Raw genomic sequence first — 20,703 nt, forward strand, 5'->3', positions numbered from 1 at the left:
TGGAGCTTCGAGGCTGAGTGCCATGGGTATCGTGCGCTCAGGGGGCTTACTATGGAGTTGACTAGCAAGGGTTGTCGCGCTGCAAAATGGTTTAGTATTGTGGATCGTCTATTTCTGGCAAACTAACTCCATGGTGGTTTGACAGGCACGAAGGCTGATGCCTGCTCGGTGTGGGCAATTAAATAGCAGGCTCATTGGCTCGTATCGAAGTTGGCTGGTGCAAAACCACCATGCTGCGTGCAGTAATATTCGATAGCTGAGTTAAGTTTAGGAATCAAATGCGCCCCTTGTTGGTGAAGTTATTTTAGAGTTAAAGGTATACAAGAAGGTGCTCCGCTATGATATGATTGGTGATTTCTAGGCTTATATAAGTAGCTTCGCACATTGCAAACTATATTGGGACTATTTCCCGTCCGCGTCTCCACTGAGATCATCAACATGCAGCTCTTAGATCTGCCGTTGGACGTCTCCCAAGGTTACCATCATTTCCAGGTTGACAAATTCGTTGAGAACCAGCCTCTCCATGTCGCATGTCGCACGTTCAGTTGCCTCTCGCTGTCTTCGAACTAGCTGCACCGACCAAGATGCCCAATGCTGTCATCGCAACCTGAATCATCGAGAGCATATTAAGACAGCCTCACCGTTACATAGTACCTCGACTAGTCTATACTGACAGAACTGTTTCCAATCCATGCATTGCAACCAGTTGAGAGTCTTGCCACATGCTCTTCAAGCATAGCGGATCGGAGAGCTGCGCTGCGCATTAAGGGGGCTGAAATACCCGAGGGCGGCACTTGCTTTTGTCTAGCAGCAATGTGGGTACGATCAACTTCGAGGTATTCCTTCCTCGTATGTGTAGGTGGTTTGTACTTAGAGCGTTACGCTTGTGTCATCGCTGGTGCGGTAGGTTTCCTGATTTGGAGATCTAGAGTACCTGCTCGTTTTGATACAGTTGTCTGATCGGGTGTTTTGATGCCTTGCAGCATAGTGGCAAAAGAATCCATTTGGGTAGCCAGCTGCCGAGACCAAATATCCACACTAGACTCTAAAGTCCTCTGTTGGTTTCTGGGATCACGCCGAACCCATCGCGGAACGTACTGAAGTTGCTTCAAATCATGCCAAATCTTCTCGGCGCGTTCTTTCGCCACCTCCGCGGAAGCACGTGCTTCTTTGCAGATTTCGAGAATTTCTTGTAAACTACTGTGCTCTTTGCTGTAGCCGTGGTTCGGAGAAGGCATAGATGTTTCAAAGGTCGTATCAAGACCCACGGCACCCTGATGCGACGCTGAATCTCCAGTTCCGGCAATGTCTTGAATTTCGAGAACCACTTTCTCGAGCGAGTCAAGCCTGAGAATGGCGGTATTGGCCGAGTCGATAATGTTTTGGATGTGTTCTAATGAGACAGATATCATGTCACCGTAAATTCTCGAAATTCCTTTGCCAGTGCGATGTCGAGTTAGGTGGTGATACCAGCTCCATTGTTGGTGTTGAACTGAGTCCAGTGATCCTTTTGCCGCTTTTTCTGACATCAGGAGACGCTCACCTGTCTCTTTGACCTGCTTGGAAAATGAGCTCAGCTCCAGCACAGCGTGACTGCAATCCGTACTGAAAAGGAGAAGCAGTCTCTTCAGAGGACTTTCTGCAGCATCTTTGGCTCCGAGTTGCGGAACCATGCTGAATTGGTCGATGTTCCGCGCTAGGCCGGCGAGCTTCTCGGGAAGGTTGGCACGTTTGTCTACGTACTTATAGATCCGTTCGTACTGGGAGTGGGCTTGCAGAACACCCATGAACTGGAGTTCTGGAGTTGGATCCGTGTTGCATACGTTTACAGGCCCCTGAGCACCAATGACTGACAGCACTGGCAGCCTACATAATCCTTGAACGGACTCGCTAATCATTGCTATGCTCCCTACCCTCAAAGCCCAGATTATTAGGCATGATGCGATTCCAACGATTACTGGAGCTCGCATAGGTAGAGACCGTCGTAGACAATTCCAATTTTGCGTTGGCATGGTTTCTTCCGGCGCAGTAGTCTCAATGTCCAGTTGAGTCTCCTCGGTTTCATCCTTACTGGCGGCACTATCAAAGCTTTCTCTCGGTGGTGTTTCAATGTCAAAGCAACTGTCTTCATCATCGGACAAATCAGGAGTGCTGAAAATACTGCCCGCTCTGATTCGATCGACGTTGATATTGCAACTTGGCCTGCGCATTGTTGCATCACTAATATCGTATTTAGACTCTCGCTTGTCAGATACCATGAGTGATAAGACATTCCTTCGTGGAGATACGGGGGACAATTGTGGAGACAGAGAAGTTGCAGAGATGCCACTGGGAGGCCATCGTGGCGACTCTGGCTCTGATCTTTGTTGTCGCATCCTCCTATGGGTAATTAAAGCCTCAACGCAGAATGGAAACTCATAGAACTCACGAGCAGAGGCAAAAAGGGAATTAAAGATTTGGTCAATCTTGATTACTAGGAAGTTCCTACCCATTTGCAAATTAGTGGCTCTGCAGATGGTCCAGCCTTTGTCGTCATTGTGCCGGACTATTCGTTGTTATCGCTCGGTTAGCGAGATGACTGCAAGCGGACCCTTCGTAATTTTCGAAAGACCTGCTAGCGAGACAAAGAAAATGATGCTGAAATCATTACCAAGAGTGATGCCAGTGACTAGCCATCTTTCTCGCGTTGTTGGTACTGACGACGTGCCGACAAAGGGCACTAGTCTTTTGGGCCTCCGTCAAAACATAGTCCAAAAATGTAGCTTCTTAATTGGGAAAAGACGGCGGAGAACGGAACACACAGTATGCCTGCTGAATATTGGCGATGATCTCTGCCTATTGCAGCCGAGGGCTGATAGTTGTGAAACCACTTTTTCAATGGTGATCGTACAACCAGAGCCGCAACTTGTTGCCATTTTTGACTCTCTCTAATTTGGCGGTTTCCTATTCGATATATTCCCGAACTCGGTACTGTAGGGTTGAATCGAGCCTGCAAGATGACGAGCAAGTCGTATTATATTGAACCGCCTTCTTCAGGGGGTTGGAGAGGCAGCCAATCTGCAAAGTGGATGCATGGCGGATCTGTGTCGGATCGATGCCCACCTATAATAAGTAAAACTAGACATGATCGACCTAGCCGATTGCTTAGATCATTTGCCCGAGGAGCGCCTATTCTCGAAACATGTGGCCTTCGAGCCTGTAATTTCCTGTTTGTAGAGATGATGCAACATCTGCAGGCCATTTCCCGCTTATTGGGTTGTCACCAAATTGCCAGCGGGGTCATCCGCGACTCTTGTGACAACATGCACAGCTGCGGCGTTATTACATTTCTCAATAATTTGGGGGCTATCTTTCATCTGTCGTGTAACCAGCTTTTATCTGCATCATGGAATGATTGACATTACAGAATGAAACATCTTCGAAAGCGGCCCGGATTCTATCCCTACAACTTGGTCAGAAGCATGCTCTTTGCAACTTCTGCTTTGGTTCGCTGTCCCTAAACTGCTCATTCTTCTTGAAGCCTTGACCTTAGTTGCCGCAACAGACCTCAAGGATGAGTAACTCGTACAAGGTTTGGGCTAAATGGACAGCTCCTGCACTTAACAGCTTGACGGTTGGCGGCAATGGCAGCAGCTGTTTCGCTATAGCTGACTGGGTCGTCGAGATCTTGGGCACAAGCGAAGAAAACGCCGGAGACATGGCAGTCATACTAAACTTCCTGCAGTCCTTGATTCCAAGAGATTGGCCTCACAGTAACAAGACAGTCATATATCACGAGCAATTGATGACATGGTACTTCGGCGTCTGGCTCAATGACACTTACTACGACCGAAATCAAGACGCGTTAGACGGTTTATATGAAAAGATCTTCGCCACATGAACAACTTGTTTCAACTATGAAACTGGAACTTACAGAATTTGTGAGAGACTCCAGGTGCAAGGCGATCCAGATGTATTAGGAAGAGGCGTAAGTGCTATTCACCTTGAAAAGAAACCCATCGTCAATAAATGACGTACCAAAATCTAACATACCAAGATAGATGGTTGCCACGTACATTATTGGTATGGATCACAAGCGTCTACATAACTTACTGTTTTTTATTGACATTTTGTCAACAACATCAGCTGCCAGTCTCGCCACCTTGTACTTCACCATCCTCACACTTGGTCAACTTCGCCTGCTTAAAGGCGAGCGCTCTATTTTACAGAACCTGGGCTTTGGCAGGCTTGTGACAGTCTTTGAGGACTCACTGGATGGCTTCCTGGATGCCGCACTCGTTTTCGCTTCCGCAATACTTGGCGCTACTATCACTCGTTTTCATCATATTTGGTATCCTTCAGGCCCAGTGGAGGCAGACGACTTTTTGGTACTCCCTGCAATAGCGTCTGTTGTTGCTGCTATCCTCTCTGTATTCATATGCTTGACGCTCCAGACAGTTGCAACAAGCATAACGACGACTACAATCAAGACAGCTCGAACAGCTACAACAACCCAGACAACGGCAAAACACCCGCAGTGGGGCGCACTCAGATTGTTTCTGTGGACCTTTGTTATCGTTCTCAGTTTCATACTTGAATCCAAAAGCATCTCTGGTCTCACAGATGGAGGTTTCGACACCAATGGCATTCCTAGTTCAATAAATTTGCCTGGCGATGTGACTAACCGAGTTGATCTTTGGCGCAAACACTGTGATGACTTCAATTTGGTTATGTTACTCAAGAAATTAATCAAAATTGGATTCGGCTTGCAGGCTGTCAATCTGATATGGTATCTCAAGACGCTTTTTACGATGGCATTTACAATTTACTCTCATCAACGGCCAGTACCGAAATGGGCCAGATATATATTCGAACGTCTCACCCCTTCCGAAAATGCTTGGGAAACGATATCTTTAGGCTTACGAACGCTAATGGGAACCATATGCGTGGTAGCGATGTGGGTCTTGATCGACTATTTTATGAAGTATAGGCGTAGCTTTAGAGCCGCAGCATCAGACTCGGATAAGGATTCCGAATGGAGTTTCGGTCAAGTTCTCGCTTTGGCGCAATGGGCCCCTACCATCCTAACATTTATTGATATTTTACTACGTAAGTCTCTGGAGTGCGTCGCACGTTATAACATTCTACTCACCTTCTGTTCGTTTCTCAGGTCGCTTGAAACAACCTTACCAGACTGTTCACGAGACTCGGGACGAAGAAATGGAATTATTTACCGCGAGGACTTGAATACTGAAGGTCGGTGAATTGAAGTCAAGGTTTTGTGGTATGCGTTTCAGTCAATTGGGCACACAATGGCACCATCGAAATTGAGATTTAGGGAAAAGAGGGGTGGCGGCTGGTACTTACCAAGCCAGGATAGTGCCCGTGTCCATCCCTTATCCTTCGCATGTGCATTGGTTCTCTCATTTCTGAAAACTTTCTTATAGGTGGCGTAGCGTCTCCTCCAACGAATTGTGTACACTTTCATGCCCTTTGGACAGACTTAAATCGTAACAAGAATGGCGGCCGTTCCCAGAATGTAAGCCACTTAAAATCCTTCTCAAAAGATAATCCTTCCTGAGCAGACACAGCTTCCAAGTCAAATTACCATAAAACCTTGGCAATAAATAATCGGACGACAGCCAAGGCTATGGCCCCGCCAGGACATCCTCTCGGGCCCTGGCTGAAAGGTTTGGAGGCTAACAAGTTGTCGTCTTGGTATTGAGGATCAAATCTCGGGTGATCTGACGACAACCACCGTTCTGGGCGAAACTTAAGCGGCTCAGAAAAGAAGCATAGGTTCCTTGCCGCAGAAAATAGCTGATTTGGCATATGACCTAATTTTGATCCCGTGTAAGCCTCCAGGCGTGCGTTTGCAAAGGATATTGTGGATCCAGAATGGGATAGCAAGACCTACTCCTTTAGGAATATACACCCCGTCCACAATAGCACCAGGACATTCCTCGTGCTAAATGCAGGCGTAAATGTCTTTGAAATCCCACGGTGCTTTACGGGATTGGTCTCTCCTGATATTCCACCGTCGCCGGTATCCAAGGCATCATAACCGACTTGTACAAACAGCTCGAGATTCTTCTCTTGCGATAGATATATATCTGTTATGGACACACTAATGAGTATGGTAACTAAATTGCAGTAAACTCGCCTTAGTCAGTCTGACCTCTTGCTGCCTGGGGCGTTAGGAAAACGAGTTCATTAGGAGCAATACGAACAATGTCACCTGTAAGAGCGTCAGTTACGTATGATTGGTAAGGCTAGCAGCGATGGGCATTATCATATTGCTTGAGAGCATTCTCGACTATCCACGGATACCTTCCCGTAGTCCTATGGAAGGCAGTACGCCAAAATAAACCGCGATCAGGATATTCGTTTCTCGAGAATTGAGAAGTGTAACAATTGCTGAGATGTACATGATGGTGAGGAATGACGCATACCTGGCATAAGCCCACCAAATGTCGGTGGCAGCGGCAAGCTTCGGGGCTGGGTACTTGGAAAGCGGGTGAAAGTAGAGATTGTAAATCACGCGGCCTATATAGTAGGCGACAGCCTGGTTTAGATAATATCAGACTCAGACCAGTGGAACTTGCTCTCATGCGGGCAAGATTTACCAGTGTAGCAACAGGGGGCAGAATTTGGCTGAAGGCCTCATTGCTGCCAAACCGCCCCCAAAAATAGTGTTGCGATGCCATGTTCGGCTCGCCCTGCACTTGCATGAAGTTCGGGCTGCGACTACTAGTCATCGGCCATGCAGGGGTTCAGGAGATTAGAAAGAGGTGGACTGTAATGTAATCCCACGGTACGCCCAGATTGGGCCTTACCATGAAGTTAAATGGAAATTGAAGGGTTCCTAGGAGGCAAGGGTCACCTCCCTCCCAACGAGTTTGCTGTGTCAAATTCGTGGCCTGACCTCTAGCCTTGCACGGGTGGGCACTGCCCTGCGGCAAAGCACTGTTCTGATACATGCCAGGGAATAAGCATCACTGGCGTGGCGTTGGGCGGGATAGCCACCAGCTCTCGTTAATCATCAAACTGTATCCTCCAAGATCCTTTCCCTAGTAGCCAAGAATCCTGGGGAGGCATTGGACTGACCTCCTCGAAATAATTTGCTTGTCCAAGCAACAGAAGGTCGCCATGCACACCCCACCCTCGCATTTCCCCCAACCAATATGTTGCCTACTCGTGGTTACAATCATCACAGCCCATATAGCGCCCCGAAGTGATTCGTACGACATTGTGAACGGCGACACAGTTGACCAAGTCGGCAAGACCATAGAGTATGCATTCGACAGCATTGTTAATGACCTATCCGAGGGGGTTTTGTGGCTATCTCCATCATCATAGTCCTGCTATGTACTGTGGCGACGATGCGTCGTCTCTTTCTCTAAAGCCTTCAGGTACAAGGTATCGCTAGGATGACCTCTTCGCTTCTCTGGCTCTCCTCTTCCTTCTCGTCTACGCATGCACGCCATTCATTGGCGAGTATGACTACTAGCTACGGAGATATTGTCTTGTCTTATTGTCCTCGACTGTTAGGCGTGGATGTCGCAGGCGACTTGACCGAGGACGAATATAGCTATATTGTTGGCCAAGGTGTGGTTTTGCTCTTCCGGGCCCGACCATCAGAAGAAATATTGAACTGTAGGCTATCTGTCATCCATAGAGGCGCGACCATTTCATCGCAAGCCCGTGAACTCGAACGGCAGACATTCCCTCGGTAAGTTTTGGGTTAGCTACTTCTCACTCTAGTTTACTATCTCTGCCATAGTCCCTTAATTTACTTCCTGGCCTTGCGTTGGATCGGTACTTAGAGTAGAGCTTTTTACAGATAGCTCTTTTGACCTCGAAATCTTTTTGGACTTTTCCCTTTCCTTCGCTGGGTTGGATTGAAAAGTTCTTCTGAGTTATGGCCGTCTAGTTACGTTTATGCATACCCTCTCGGTCGCTGAGCTTGCTGCGATCTTGTATCCAAAACCCGGCTTGCACCTACGTGGCCGTCATAGATCGGTGTAACACTGTAAGCATATCAAGCGGGGTAGCCACTAACCTAGGGATGTTTATACTGCCCATGCTGACAAACGCATTGACGGACAATCATGCTCTATTAGCAGTCTCAATCAGGTTCGATTTCCAAAGTCTCGTATCGAAAACGATCGTCATGGCATCCTCGGTCATTGTTTTTGGCCCGACAGGCCAAGTGGGATCCGTCGTTGCCCGTACGGCCGCCGAGCAGGGCGTCGATGTCTGGCTCGCCATGCGAGACCCGACTAAGAACATCCGCGGAATCGGGAAAGACCAGGAGGACTCGGCCAGCTTCCGCAGGATCCAAGCCGACCTGCAGGAACCCGAGACAGTAACCCAAGCCGTCAAGATGTCTGGAGCTAAGCGTGCCTTCATCTACCTCGTCCACGGCGCACCAGACCACTTGCAGGGTGCCATCTTGGCCATGAAGGCTGCCGGCATCGAGTTCGTCGTCTTGCTGAGCAGCTTCACCATCCTGACCAACCAGCCTCTGCGTGATATTCCCCCTTCCGAACTCCTGGCCCACGTGCACGGGCAGGTCGAGGCAAACCTGCACGACACGTTCGGTCCGGACCATTACACCGCCGTACGCAGCGGGTGCTTCGCCACAAACCTCCTGGCCGAGAGGAGCGGCATCGTCGCCAACGACGTGAAACTGTACGGTGGCACGTTTGAGCAGGACAATATCGTACCCAGCGATATTGGCAAAGTTATCGGCAACATTCTCGTCTCCGGTCCTCGCAATGGCCAAAATAATATCGTCTATCTCTATGGACCCAAGATCCGATCCATACACGAGAGCATCGTCACTATTGGAAAGGTGCTAGGCAAGGACCTGTCCATCACGACACTAGGGCCTAAGGAAGGGTACGACAATTACATTACTCATGGCATGACGCCCCAATACGCGGAATTTATGGTCAGAACATTAAGTACAAAGGGGCCGGATAAAGGGCACGGTGAGCGGTTTCCAAGATACGAGGAGGGTGTGAGCAACGTGAAGCTTTACACTGGTAAGCCGGCTACCACTCTCGACGATTGGGTCAAGGAGAACAAGGTGATTTTTGAGACGTGATAAGCATTATAAAGGATGATGTTTTGGTAAATGAGGCAAATGAAGACGAGTATTAAGACTAAGTATGCAAATTACAACCCTTGTCAACCCATCTCGGACTGCTATCATATCAGCCCATCTGCGGTGTTCCGCAAATATTTACCAAACGGAAGATGGCGATCAAAAAGGTGATGATCTAGTTAGTATCGCCAGCTGCTACCAAGTTTGAAAATTTTCAGGCCCACCAACTGTATGTTGTACTCTTCCTAGGTTGCGCAGGTTGCAACTACAATACATATACGAGGCTTAGAGTAGATCCGCTATCGAAATCAGTCTTCATTCTTTGAAAACCAATCTTCAGACTGATTGGTATTCACAAACAATCTTCCACCCTTTCAACAAGTCAAAACGTCGTCAAAAATCTCCTCGGCAGACGCCGCCGGGTCATGGTCGATCTGCAACGCAGCCGGCTTGTTGCGGACCAGCTCCGGCTTCTTCTTGACCACCTCGTGGTCGACCTGCTGGTTTCTCTTGGGGAATCGCAAGCCCGTGGCCTTGATGACCTCACACCGATCGACTCCCGGCGCGTTGTGCACGCGAGCCTCGTCAGGCAGTGCACTCGCCAACTGCAGGCACCGAGCCAATGATGCGCCTTCCCCGAGCGTCTGGGTCGCGCTGTCAACTATCATGGGGAGGGACGGGTGTGCGGGGTACATATTCAACACGATGCTACATATACCCATTGTTTCCGAAGCATGAGCCATGCGCGGAGTATTGCCCAGCTCACAGTGAAACGAGAAAGGATGTATAAAGTTGAGGATATGCGAGCTAGCTCGTTTTGATTTCGATAGCATCTAGCAGCCATTCAGCATTGATATTTACTGATTCTTCATGTATATATCGGTTTACTCGAAAAGCTCGCGTATTAGGTTGTAGTAGATGTCGCGTCTCAATTACGAATTCTTCTAGAGGGTTTTCAATGGCGAGCTTTGAGGCCAGTGACTTTTGCTACGGCCCAGCAGCAATCCTGCGTGGCCAGATGAAAAAACCCGTACTCATTATTCGGGCTCGGCTGCTTCTGGAAAGAAGGGTGCTAAGTCAAAATCTGCCAGTGGAATTGTGCTCTTTTACAGATCAGAGTATCTCAGAATTTCGCAATAAGTCCAGTCGAGGCCACAGCAACATCCTTGGAATACGCCGAATACGTGTCACGTCACGTACGATTCCGGCTTATTGTTGGTGATAATCCAAGCAGTTGGCAATACGAGTCGAGATGGAATGTTGGCAGTTGGTCAAGTCTATGGAATGTAAGATCTCGGTAGTAGCAAAAAAGCATCATAGGCTATGAAGGCATCTTGTCAGGTAGGACTACGCTACCTTCCTAGAGCGACCTGCACTCCTGTTGGTTGAATCCTCGTGAGGCACAGCCCCGCGTGGCTGTAAACCCCCAACATTTAAAGGTGGTCATACTCATTTTTACCACCACTCTCTAACCTCCAACTTTCCAACTCCAACGTTGGTGGTCCTCATCGCGTTTTCTTTGTGCATAACGTAAGTACTTATTAATGCCTATCTGCTGCTGTCCTTCTGGTTTACCTATTTGTCCATGTCTTACTTTGCCATTCGTATTATCATCAGATTCGCGTGCTATAACAAGTATTTTCTTGAAGGTCACACTCTACTCGAGATCAGTAGTACCCCGAAAGTTCGCCCGATCATCTATATATAATCAAGATCACACTTCAGCAAGGATGGCAACCGGCACACAAATTACTAAGGTCGTTTCCCTGTTCTTTGGGCCCATACGCAAGGATGTGGAGGAAAAGATGAACGGAAGGCCCATGTCGTGGGCCGAAGTGAAAGACATGGATTCGGATAACGACAAATACCACAAGGAAAAGGGTCCGGATGGAGAACGAGGAGACCTACTCCCGGAGATCTACGCGAACGACGTGAAGTCATGGCTTTCCAAGGACGATCGAGGAAGCCTTCTCTTGGTCTCCAGCCACCAGTCACTGTGCGTGGCACTGAAGGACCATAAAATCGCCTTCACTCCGGTGATGCCTGAAGAAGCGGGATTGCCAGCGTGGAGAACTATGTCCGAGAAAAACCCCCAATATACCAAATACGAGGATCGTATTCCCAACTGGTACACGGAGAAAAAGAAGTGGTGTGAACAGAAGGGCGTTGCAATTAGCTACGTACCGATGGCGAGATGCAACTCTTTAGGCCTTATTGAGCATTTGAATTCGTTGAAGTGATAGTTTTGGATGGTTGGGCTCAGCAGTGAAGGTACTGATCTTTTGCCGACAGTTTTATTCTTCTTTTTTTGTGCGAGTGTCTTGTTTTATGGTTATTGTTGTTGTTGTTCTTGTTGTTGTTGTTCTTGTTGTTGTCTGTATCATTTTAAGGGAATGGTGTGGAACGTGAAGGCTGATCCTTGTTTTCTGTTGTGTTTTGTTTGCAACCCTTTAGATCACAGATAAAGTCATAGTCATTCTCTAATAATCCAATGACGATTACAGGTCGGCATGATCAAAGTCATCAAAACCGGGCTAGATGTGTTCAGGTGTGGAATGATAATAAAGCAGATCGGAATTGACCACGATGTATAAAACCGTCAACTGAAGAGTTGACCTTGTCTTGCGAAATATCTCTCTCATTACCCTGACTGAGGTTGGTCTTGTTAAGTGGTAATCAATGCCCTTTACCTGCTAAGTGTCCAGGCGGCTTATCCTTCTATAAATATTATCTGTACCTTTTTAAAGCAACATTTTCATATCCGCGAGGCGCATTCTTCCTAAAAAGTACCTGTAAATTCCTTAGATACTGGTGGCAGACCCAAGACTAGTGTGATGAGGTGCAGATCTCTGCACACAAAAACAGAATATCGATCCGAGAACGCAACTCTTCGGGAACATCAACCTCAACTCGAAGGCTTAGGTCCACATTATCTGGGCCATAGATTCGTGATACCTAGCGCCGATTTCGGTGTATGTCCATCCAAGTCAGGCGATGCGCGATTCACCCAGTTACTTGCTTTGCCCTAGCTCAAATCTGCAAACATCAGTTTGATACCCTTCCGAAAGGGTTGATAGGACATTCAACAGATATCTGGATATCGAGGAGCTTGCTAGTAAAGGAATCGGTCTAGATAATGTCGGGGAAAAAACCTCTCGTCTGCCAACGTACAGCTCTGTCGTACCTCGAAAATTTCCATCGAGCGATGCCCAATACCACGAAGGAGTCCTGGGAATCTTGCGCCAACGGGCATTTTCTATACATTGAAGAGACAAACCCTGTCCTGAGGCCGGAACTTGGTAAACGTGGGCTTACGTTTTTTTAGGGTACAACCACAAGAAGGCGACTCTGGCTCCCTAGATAGCCGCCGAGCTCCTTGTCTGACTCACTTACCCCTAGCCGAGCGGTCTTATGCCGCTTGGCAGACTTGAGCAACTTTGCAGACTACCCACCCGTGTGTTGCTGTAGTCGATTTGTAGGGAACCCCCGGCAGGGCGCCTACACGACGAATACAAATCATCTTTTCGAGCAAGGAGCTAAGTCCTCAACCCAAGCGCTAGTCGCCAGTGTCTTTGTAGTAGCTATGCGTCTCTACTTGCTTCAAGGGCATACATGTGGGGTCGGGCTAAGCGCTGTGACCAGGGATGGACACTAATTCACATGTCAAACCCAGTGACCCGCTTGCATATTGAGCGCCTAATATCTTTTGCGTATGCTCCTATTACCGCGCGGCTGTAGAATGGAGATGTGTGCTCGTACATGTATCTCTAGAAAAGGCTTTCTTTCTCAGCGTCAAAGTCCTGATTATTAGCGCATCTTTGGTCTAGGCTGCAAGATTGCTTGGACTTCATTGGCCAGGCAGTCTGGACCCAATGCTGTCTGGTGCGCCAAATGGCTCTCTTGACATAGCTTCATTTCGTTGCTGCCTTGGCGCTCCGATATATCTGCAACGTGCAGCAGAGCTACATGAAGTAAAATAATCTGAGTTAAGATAATTGAGGCTGACTGCTACTGCCCGGTATAGAAGGAAGCACCTCGTACTACCAAGCTTATCGACCTGTCTCTACACTCTGGCCTTGAACCCCATACCTCGAAGCTTTCTTAATGCTGGTAGCAAATCTCTTAGCTCATGCCAAAGTATTTTCATCATCCATATAATGTCTACTCCGAAACCGAAGCCAAGCACCGTCCAGACCCGTCAAGCTATACTTGCAGTTGCCCACGCTCTAGGTGATCTGAAGTATGCTGTGGTTGGTGGAGGTGCTTGCGCTATGCTAGGCTCTATGCGAGAGACGGAAGATGTGGACTTTGTCGTGCCCATGAATGGCACCAAGAATGCAAGGGACCGTCTCAAGCGCAACCCCATTTACTTCGAGGTCGAGAAGAAGACCTTGCATACCTCTTTCAAGAGCGACCCCAAAGTCGAAATTGAGATTCTCACCCCTCCCGTTCTCTTTAAAGAAGAATTTACCGAGTCAACGCCGACAATCATAATCAAGGGCGTTAAAATTTTAAAACCAGCACTAATCTTGAATGCTAAGTGCCGATCCATGCTGGGAAGACATACCAACGCAAAGAAACAAACCGATGCGGACGACATACTATTTCTGCTTGAGTGGTGCTATCAGAACCAGATGCTTCCGACTGGTACTGAGGTCCCGAACGCGACCAAGGATTTTGTGCTCTACTTCATGAGTATCCACGGCAATAAAAAGCTGTGGGAAGACGCTGGTTACGACTTTGTTAGTATTTATGATACATGGCTCATCATTACTTACTGCCAACGCTCCTTCACGCATACTAATCATTATTCGAGAGATAGCACAAGGGAACGTTTCCCCATTAGAGTTTAATGCGTTAGGATTTACGTTCAAGGAGCGGTGCTCCACAATTGGGCTGGGCACGGTATAATGGTTAATTCTGGGGTATGCGGGAACGTATATCAGTGGAGGAACTCTAGGATGGAGTAACACAATAATGGGGAATCCGCTAAATAGTACAGAGTTTCCCATGTACCCTTCCTCTTTTTCAAATTCTTGCGAATGCGGTTCCATGTGAATCCTTCACGATTCCGCGAGTGCGTCCCGAAACTTACGTTGACGGTTAATTGCAGGAATGGTGGTCACTAGCATACCATTGACTCCGTCATGGTGAAAATGCCGATTGGTAGGACTCAGGCTTGCCGCAAAGTCAGGGTGTCTTAGAGGCGCCACTTCAGAGTACAAAGCGCATATGTAAACACCCAGACGGACCTGTAGAAAAGTCCCGTCGGGCGAGTCCAGTATCGCGGTGATTAAGGAGTTGACGAGCATCTCGAGCGGAGGAAACATGGATTTGTTACCATGGAGAGAGACGTGCCAAAAGTCGGCTGAAAAAAGTACGAGTTCAGGCTGTCTTTCCACCACTTGATCAGGAGGCAAAGGGGGCCACGGCTCCACTGGATCTTCCACCCAGTCCGGAGGTAACAAGCGGCGATAGCTAGAAGGAGGTAAGTCTGAGAGGAATGATCTCAGATCACGTGGCCGCGGTTGATACAATGTCCATCCTTGCAGCTGGAGTGCTTCGGCGGCGGTGTCAATCGATGGGACGATGATGTGAAGTCGGAACAAGACAGTGTTCATGCCGTAGTACCCAAGCGCGTCCTCGAGCCATACGACGGCTGGGATATCGTTACGTTGAAGGACCCGGTAGGCTTCGTATCTCGAAGGGTCGCCCATTGTGTGTGTGGAATGAGAAGTCCGGTGCAGAAGAGTAGAAGACGAAACTTTTCTACTCAGTTCAAAAGTCGACTCTTCTGCTGATTTGAGGACGTTGCAGCAAAGCTGAGTTTCAAGGTTGGGCGTTGTTTGGCTGGAATGCCCTGCCCAGGTGTTGGATGGATGGAACCTCGACTTGCGCGTTGCATTCCATGCACTCGCACAGCCACCGTGCCTTTTCAATCCATCTGATGGCCCATTTCCGGCTTTTGAGGTCTGGCGTTGATCACATGGGGCGCACTGGGCAAATCTCCGCCACGTGACGCCGCATCGGGCAGAGCAACAGCGTTCCCTTTGCGGATTACTAAGCCAGACCTAGAAGCCCCGGTTTTACTGTGACGGAGAGATCCTTAGACTGGAAAACCGTCGCAGTAATTGACTCTTGTTAGACTACTTAGCTGTACGCGGATAATACATCCAGCATGTACTTGAAATTCATATGTTCGATGCCGCGCATACTTACCTCTGTATTCCTGCCTGTCGGTACTTGTCTTCCTGCCTCACAACTTACGACCACTTCAACATTCAGTCGTTGATCGCATATCGCCATAGAAATGTACCTTTTGTGCAGCCCAAGTCTCTTTCACACAAGGACTTTCTTACCACAGTAGAAAACAACGAAATGTTCTTGCGTCAGAGTCTCTGCGCCAGTGAGTCTCGAAGATTGGAAGGCTCACCCCTCTGCAAGCTGAATTGAATTGCCAATTCGCTGGGCGTAATTTCTGGAATCTCCAGGGTTTGGGTGAGCACTCAGTCTTTGGTTCACTGTTGGGGGCTTTTTCCTTACTCTCTACTGCCAAGATTGCAGACGGTTGCAGGGCTGTTTTTCACTCCTTTTCTGAATCTTTTGCGGTTCAAGTGACCCTGGTCCGTCATTGCTGGGATGAGTACCCAGTCAGGCGGGTTTTGACGATGGTGGCACCCACTGCCTGCGAACCAGGCAGCTGCCGAGGTGGGCTGACCAGGTAGATACCCTGCACATCCAGACGCTCGTACCTAATCAATCTCAGCGGCACAGTCGAAAGTGCCGGACGAACAAGGTGCGCTCTGTACTGGGGGACCCTGGAGGCATTCCAGATGACCACAGAGAACTTCTCAATGCAGCCCCTCCTTCAGCTGGTTCCCTTTTTGATTTTCAAGTCACTCGCTGCCAATGTCAATTCAAACGGCTCTGTACCAGACGTCTATGCGCCACAACACGAGACTAGGCGGGGACCAGAGCTTACATGGATACCTGTGAGGGATTCCGTAACGCCCGACGGCGCGGTGTCTGACATTGTCTGCATTACGCGCACGTGACCGAGTACACCGAGCATCGATCCCATTAGACAAGGTTCGTTACCTGATCTACGCGACGACATCAGGTCCGCAACCCGGGTGCCATGATAGCCACCGCAGGCGTCCCAGAGACGGAGATGGCGTCAGTGCCGATTCGTGCCAAGAATCACTGGGTGGCGACGGCGGAGGAGTGGGACGCGCAGAAGGAACAGATCTTGCACCTCTACATAGAATTGAACAAACCACTGAGGCAAGTGGCGGATATTATGCGCCAAAAGCATGGATTCTGCGCCAGGTAGGTCGTCTCTCGTCCCGGAGCGGCTTGTCGACGCAATGAGCTGATGCGCAACCAGCCCCAAGCAGTATAAGCACCGTTTCAAGGTCTGGGGGATGAGAAAGAATCTGACCCGTAACGAACGCGACGATGTCTGGCTCAAAGCGGCTCGCGGCCAGGCAGCTCAACTTCCACTCGTGAAGGGAAGGCAGCTTGGCTCTCAACGGCTCAAGAACTTTATCGCCAACCGCGCCGAGGTGAGGATAGTACAACCAGGGCTACCGGAGAGTCTGAAGCTGGCCGAGAGCGCGATGCGAGCTACCGTGATCTACTCCGAGGACTGGGTCAAGCATATGGCCATAGTGAAGGATGACCTGGCCGGGGTTCGGACCAGAGGGTGGTGGGTGGACATCACGAGTGCCGCCACGAGGATAAAAGACCAGCCAGACTCGCCGGCTGGCTTTGCGATGCTGAATGACTGTTGCTCTCGGTTTCAGTCCGTCCTTCGTTACTGGGACTCCAATCTGGTACAGTGCACTTATTTCGCCTTGTTAAGCCTCGCCAACGCCGGAGAAGAGGTGGCCAGGCTGTTCATCAAGTTTGCCGCAGAGCTCTGCGCAATTGAATTGGGGCCGACACACCCGTTCACGATGCTCTGGGTCAGCATCCACGCGATGGGCATCTCGGAAGCACGGCAGGCCGAGATCCCAATTCTCACGGCCTATTTCAATATCGTCCTGGGGAATATAGATATGGGCCATCCAATGTGGCTTACGTCAAAGTATTTCTTGGGAACTTTCCTCTACCGAGCAGGCGCAGTCGACGCAAGCACTGTACTGGAGATGTTTGCATCTTCTCTAGGCCAGCTTTCGGAGCACTGCGCTGCTGGCGGCAAGTACGCGAGATACTGGGCTACCTGGAGCAACTCACTGTCGACGTTGACGTCCGAAGTCGACACCACTCTTGGGCCGCACCACGACGCATTACTAAGTATATGCCACGTGGAGGAGTGGGACAAGAACTACCAATTCACGCTGGATAATATAGAGATCGATGTCACGCAGGCCTTTGGCGCCACTGGCGAATTCGTGGATAGGGGAACGAATGCCGAACTCTTCTACCGACGCTCGCTGGACCTGGCACTTGAGCGGAAATCGCGGGGCGACCCTCGGATACTGAAGGCGTACGAGGACCTTGAGTCTTTTTACCGCCGACACTCGCAGTTCGAGGCAGCGGATGCTGTACGCATTGAGAGTCAAAATCATCCAAACTCATCCGACATTCAGCCATCGACACGAGCCAAGAGTCACAACGGGAAAGGCGTGAAGCTCGAAGGGACATCAGATGTCAAAGAAGCACAGACTGCGACGATGAAGCAAAGGGCGAAGATGAAGTAAAGACAAGTTTCGAGGGAATTCAACTTGATCCGGAGACGTCTAGAACATGCCGCTCCCTGCGAAGCGCCCCCTCGCCACTCCGTCCCCTAAGCCGCGACTTGCACCACAAAATCCTGAGGGCCCGCATAGCTCTGGTCCTGGACGCTGCCGTGGTTCGTGACCTCGAGCTCGTCGCTGGCGATCTTGTGCGTGCCCGTGACGTTCACGCCCGGGCTGACCACGGACACAGTCGTGATGCTCAGGTCCAGCCCGCCGTCCGCCGTCCTGGTCACGGCCCACGAGTACCTCGGGTCCGCACAGCCGGTCAACAGCACCTCGGGCAGGTAGTCGGGCCCGACGGGAACCAGAGCGCAGGTTGTGGCTGCATCGACGATGAATTGGTACCTGCGATCAAGGCAGGAATGCCGTCGTCAGCCTGGCTGTGGGGATTTTCGATGCGGGTAGAGTTGAGGAAAGGGGCATAGCAGGGCTGGCGGCCACTTACGAGCAGGTGAGCGAGTGCGGAATGCAGCTCGCGAAGAACTTCGTCACAGCGTACGAGGTTGGGTCCTGCGGGCACGGAATGCTGGCTCCTGATGCCGTGGCTGCCAGGAGAGTGGCGAGGGTGAGCTTGATCGATGAGAGCCTAGCCATCTTTTCTGTCATCTAGTCTTATGTGAACAGTAGGAGATGACGGGTGATGAACGCTAGAGTAAGCTGTCTATATAGCCAGAAGTTGTCGAAGGGCACAACTGCTGTGGACAAATGGTGATAGGAAATGCCAAGCTTTTATAGACCACAAAGCAAGCCCTGTTCATTGCTATTCAGCTCAGTTCAGCTCTGGTCTCATTCCCCCTTTCCTGGTGTAACAGCCATCCCAGCAGGTTTCATTCCAGCGTATCCTGCAATAGCTGCTTTAACCCCCGCCATTCGCTACCTCAGCTTAGAGCCCGCCGATAATCTCGTGTCCGGCTCGAGAGGGTCTCAGCAAGGGGGTTCCCCGATAACACAAAGTCGGCGGTGAGGTTGCCTTACTGCTGAGCCCCAGGGATCAGCCATGGAGTTTCTCGTCACTCAGCGCTCAGCTCTTGGTGAGACGAAGCTGTCGTGGCAAGAAAGTGACTCAGCCGTGATGGAAGTCATTGAAAGACACCACGGATATCTGCGGGTGCCTACATGTATGTCGCTCAGGGGGCGAGTATCCAAGGATCGCCAGCGTTGTCCCAGAAAATGTATTTTCAAGAGGCCATTGCCGCCGAGTATCCCATCGCTGTAGCTTCAGAGGCGTCTGGGAGTACTGCTTCACATCACTCGGTTCATCATTCTCATGCTGTGAAGCAAATATCTGGACCTATAGTCCGTATTCGCTTGCCTAAGCTGGAACATGGGGTTAAATACCCCACGAGGATGTGCCCTATACACTTGCACTAAACCGATGGGGCGCACTAAACGCCCAGGTGAAAGTCCTCCCTTTGATCAAACTCCTGAACGCCCTCCATATATCCTGCTGTTACGCGATTGCATGCGCAACCCTTGAATTCCAGCCTTTGCCAGCGCGTTCGTAAACCTGGGTCTATCGTCAACAAGTGCTACTCTCTCGTCCTCTCTCGAAAGGCAGCAAGCATTCTCCCAAGTCGCCGACGAAGAATGGTGAGATCACGACTCGTCCATTTTCTCATCCTCTTCGTTGTCGTCCGTAGTCTCTGGCACCGGGGCCGCACCCCCCATAATAGACACGATCCTTTCCAAGCCCTCAACCTCACCACCGCCAAGATTCCTGCCCTCACCCTGCCACTCCCCATCTCTTACTTCACCGTCCTTGCCGAGCTCAAGGCCCTGCACGGTCTCCAGATGCCGCCTCGTGGCCCCCTCTACGTACTCCAGTCGCTCGCGCCGCCAGCTACGGCTGCTGGTGTTTTCGGAAGTCTCCTCACCGCCGTCAGGCGGCGCTAGATGCGGGGACATGGTCCGTAGCGAAGTAGACAGCGCACGCAGGGCCTGCAGCTGTGAGAGCGTGAACGCGGTGGTGGTGCTTAGCGGCGTGTCTGCGCCGGCGTCCTTGAGCTGGACGACCTGTTCGTGTAGGAAGGAGAATGGGCCCCGGACCCTCTCCTCGACTCCCGGTGCGGCGGCGGCGGCGGCGGGCGGCTCCTCGTCCTTGACCTTGTCGTCCTTGACGCCGAGCAGGCTGCGCAGGTCGGACAGAAGCCGCGCATTGCGCTCCTGCTCGGCATGCAACAGGGCGTTCAGGCGCATGCTCTCGCGCAGTTTGCGGCGGAGCTGCGTTATGGACTCGACGGTTGGCTTGTCTCCGGCGACCAAGGCGTCAGCGCCCTCGGCGTGGGCGGCGGGCGACGCGGGCGACGAGAAGTCGAGACCCTCGTAGTGGCCCAGGCGGATGTAGTTCCGGACGTCGGGCCGGACGCAGAAGATGTTTCGCAGCACCCAGATCTCGAACTTGTCATAGTTGCGATCGATGCTCGCGCAGAGCAGGGTCTCGAGCTGGTGGGTGCCGGACTCGATCTCGTTCTTGGCCCGCTCGGCCGGGTCGGGCGCATCCTCGGCGGTGGCGGCGGAGGCTTTCTGCTTGGATGCTTTGAATCCCAACTTGGAGGGCGGTACACTGAACAGCGCTTGTTCGACCGAGGTGAGGGCGCGCTCGGCAAGGATGTTGACGCTGTTGATGATGTCGTCTATGAGACTCTGCAACCCAAAGCAAGCCACGTTGGTGAGCACCTGTACGCAAGACCCTGGGTGGTGGCGGCGTGCCTGGGCGAGGAGGACTTACGACTGGAGGGTATCCGAAATGCTCAGTCAAGAGCTCGGTATCCGAATTGATTGCAAGCGCCATGATGACATTGTAGGTGCAATGGAGACTGCGCGGCGTAGATTGTCGCAAACGGCGGAATGCTGGTATAGTCGGCAGTT

General features: G+C 50.5%; 11 protein-coding genes across 11 annotated transcripts; 5 read left to right on the forward strand and 6 right to left on the reverse strand.

The window, feature by feature from the left end:
• Positions 1 to 878: 878 nt before the first annotated feature.
• On the reverse strand, positions 879 to 2,210 carry JN550_006841 (uncharacterized protein; the record flags this gene model as incomplete). Its single annotated transcript, XM_049318624.1, has 1 exon — positions 879 to 2,210. One exon carries the CDS (start codon positions 2,208 to 2,210, stop codon positions 879 to 881), a length of 1,332 nt encoding a protein of 443 aa, XP_049171076.1.
• A 1,343-nt stretch (positions 2,211 to 3,553) lies between these two features.
• JN550_006842 (uncharacterized protein) lies at positions 3,554 to 5,226 on the forward strand (the record flags this gene model as incomplete). Its single annotated transcript, XM_049318625.1, has 4 exons — positions 3,554 to 3,843; positions 3,916 to 3,967; positions 4,041 to 5,088; positions 5,150 to 5,226. The coding sequence occupies 4 exons, from the start codon at positions 3,554 to 3,556 to the stop codon at positions 5,224 to 5,226; spliced, it is 1,467 nt and encodes a 488-aa protein (XP_049171077.1).
• Positions 5,227 to 5,892: 666 nt separating this feature from the next.
• Positions 5,893 to 6,686, reverse strand: JN550_006843 (uncharacterized protein; the record flags this gene model as incomplete). The annotated part of the gene is made up of 4 exons (XM_049318626.1): positions 5,893 to 6,092; positions 6,158 to 6,217; positions 6,310 to 6,544; positions 6,606 to 6,686. The coding sequence occupies 4 exons, from the start codon at positions 6,684 to 6,686 to the stop codon at positions 5,893 to 5,895; spliced, it is 576 nt and encodes a 191-aa protein (XP_049171078.1).
• A 1,466-nt stretch (positions 6,687 to 8,152) lies between these two features.
• JN550_006844 (uncharacterized protein) lies at positions 8,153 to 9,091 on the forward strand (the record flags this gene model as incomplete). The annotated part of the gene is made up of 1 exon (XM_049318627.1): positions 8,153 to 9,091. The coding sequence occupies one exon, from the start codon at positions 8,153 to 8,155 to the stop codon at positions 9,089 to 9,091; it is 939 nt and encodes a 312-aa protein (XP_049171079.1).
• Positions 9,092 to 9,465: 374 nt separating this feature from the next.
• JN550_006845 (uncharacterized protein) lies at positions 9,466 to 9,786 on the reverse strand (the record flags this gene model as incomplete). The annotated part of the gene is made up of 1 exon (XM_049318629.1): positions 9,466 to 9,786. One exon carries the CDS (start codon positions 9,784 to 9,786, stop codon positions 9,466 to 9,468), a length of 321 nt encoding a protein of 106 aa, XP_049171080.1.
• A 1,035-nt stretch (positions 9,787 to 10,821) lies between these two features.
• On the forward strand, positions 10,822 to 11,331 carry JN550_006846 (uncharacterized protein; the record flags this gene model as incomplete). Its single annotated transcript, XM_049318630.1, has 1 exon — positions 10,822 to 11,331. One exon carries the CDS (start codon positions 10,822 to 10,824, stop codon positions 11,329 to 11,331), a length of 510 nt encoding a protein of 169 aa, XP_049171081.1.
• A 1,917-nt stretch (positions 11,332 to 13,248) lies between these two features.
• JN550_006847 (uncharacterized protein) lies at positions 13,249 to 13,937 on the forward strand (the record flags this gene model as incomplete). Its single annotated transcript, XM_049318631.1, has 2 exons — positions 13,249 to 13,833; positions 13,914 to 13,937. 2 exons carry the CDS (start codon positions 13,249 to 13,251, stop codon positions 13,935 to 13,937), a joined length of 609 nt encoding a protein of 202 aa, XP_049171082.1.
• A 217-nt stretch (positions 13,938 to 14,154) lies between these two features.
• JN550_006848 (uncharacterized protein) lies at positions 14,155 to 14,808 on the reverse strand (the record flags this gene model as incomplete). The annotated part of the gene is made up of 1 exon (XM_049318632.1): positions 14,155 to 14,808. One exon carries the CDS (start codon positions 14,806 to 14,808, stop codon positions 14,155 to 14,157), a length of 654 nt encoding a protein of 217 aa, XP_049171083.1.
• Positions 14,809 to 16,229: 1,421 nt separating this feature from the next.
• JN550_006849 (uncharacterized protein) lies at positions 16,230 to 17,796 on the forward strand (the record flags this gene model as incomplete). The annotated part of the gene is made up of 2 exons (XM_049318633.1): positions 16,230 to 16,420; positions 16,479 to 17,796. 2 exons carry the CDS (start codon positions 16,230 to 16,232, stop codon positions 17,794 to 17,796), a joined length of 1,509 nt encoding a protein of 502 aa, XP_049171084.1.
• An 86-nt stretch (positions 17,797 to 17,882) lies between these two features.
• JN550_006850 (uncharacterized protein) lies at positions 17,883 to 18,429 on the reverse strand (the record flags this gene model as incomplete). Its single annotated transcript, XM_049318634.1, has 2 exons — positions 17,883 to 18,180; positions 18,281 to 18,429. The coding sequence occupies 2 exons, from the start codon at positions 18,427 to 18,429 to the stop codon at positions 17,883 to 17,885; spliced, it is 447 nt and encodes a 148-aa protein (XP_049171085.1).
• A 1,002-nt stretch (positions 18,430 to 19,431) lies between these two features.
• On the reverse strand, positions 19,432 to 20,626 carry JN550_006851 (uncharacterized protein; the record flags this gene model as incomplete). Its single annotated transcript, XM_049318635.1, has 2 exons — positions 19,432 to 20,511; positions 20,564 to 20,626. The coding sequence occupies 2 exons, from the start codon at positions 20,624 to 20,626 to the stop codon at positions 19,432 to 19,434; spliced, it is 1,143 nt and encodes a 380-aa protein (XP_049171086.1).
• Between the last annotated feature and the right edge of the window lie 77 nt (positions 20,627 to 20,703).

The sequence above is a fragment of the Neoarthrinium moseri genome, assembly GCF_022829205.1.
Source record: "Neoarthrinium moseri strain CBS 164.80 chromosome Unknown scaffold25_Wmoseri_CBS_16480, whole genome shotgun sequence".
Taxonomy (NCBI): domain Eukaryota; kingdom Fungi; phylum Ascomycota; class Sordariomycetes; order Amphisphaeriales; family Apiosporaceae; genus Neoarthrinium; species Neoarthrinium moseri.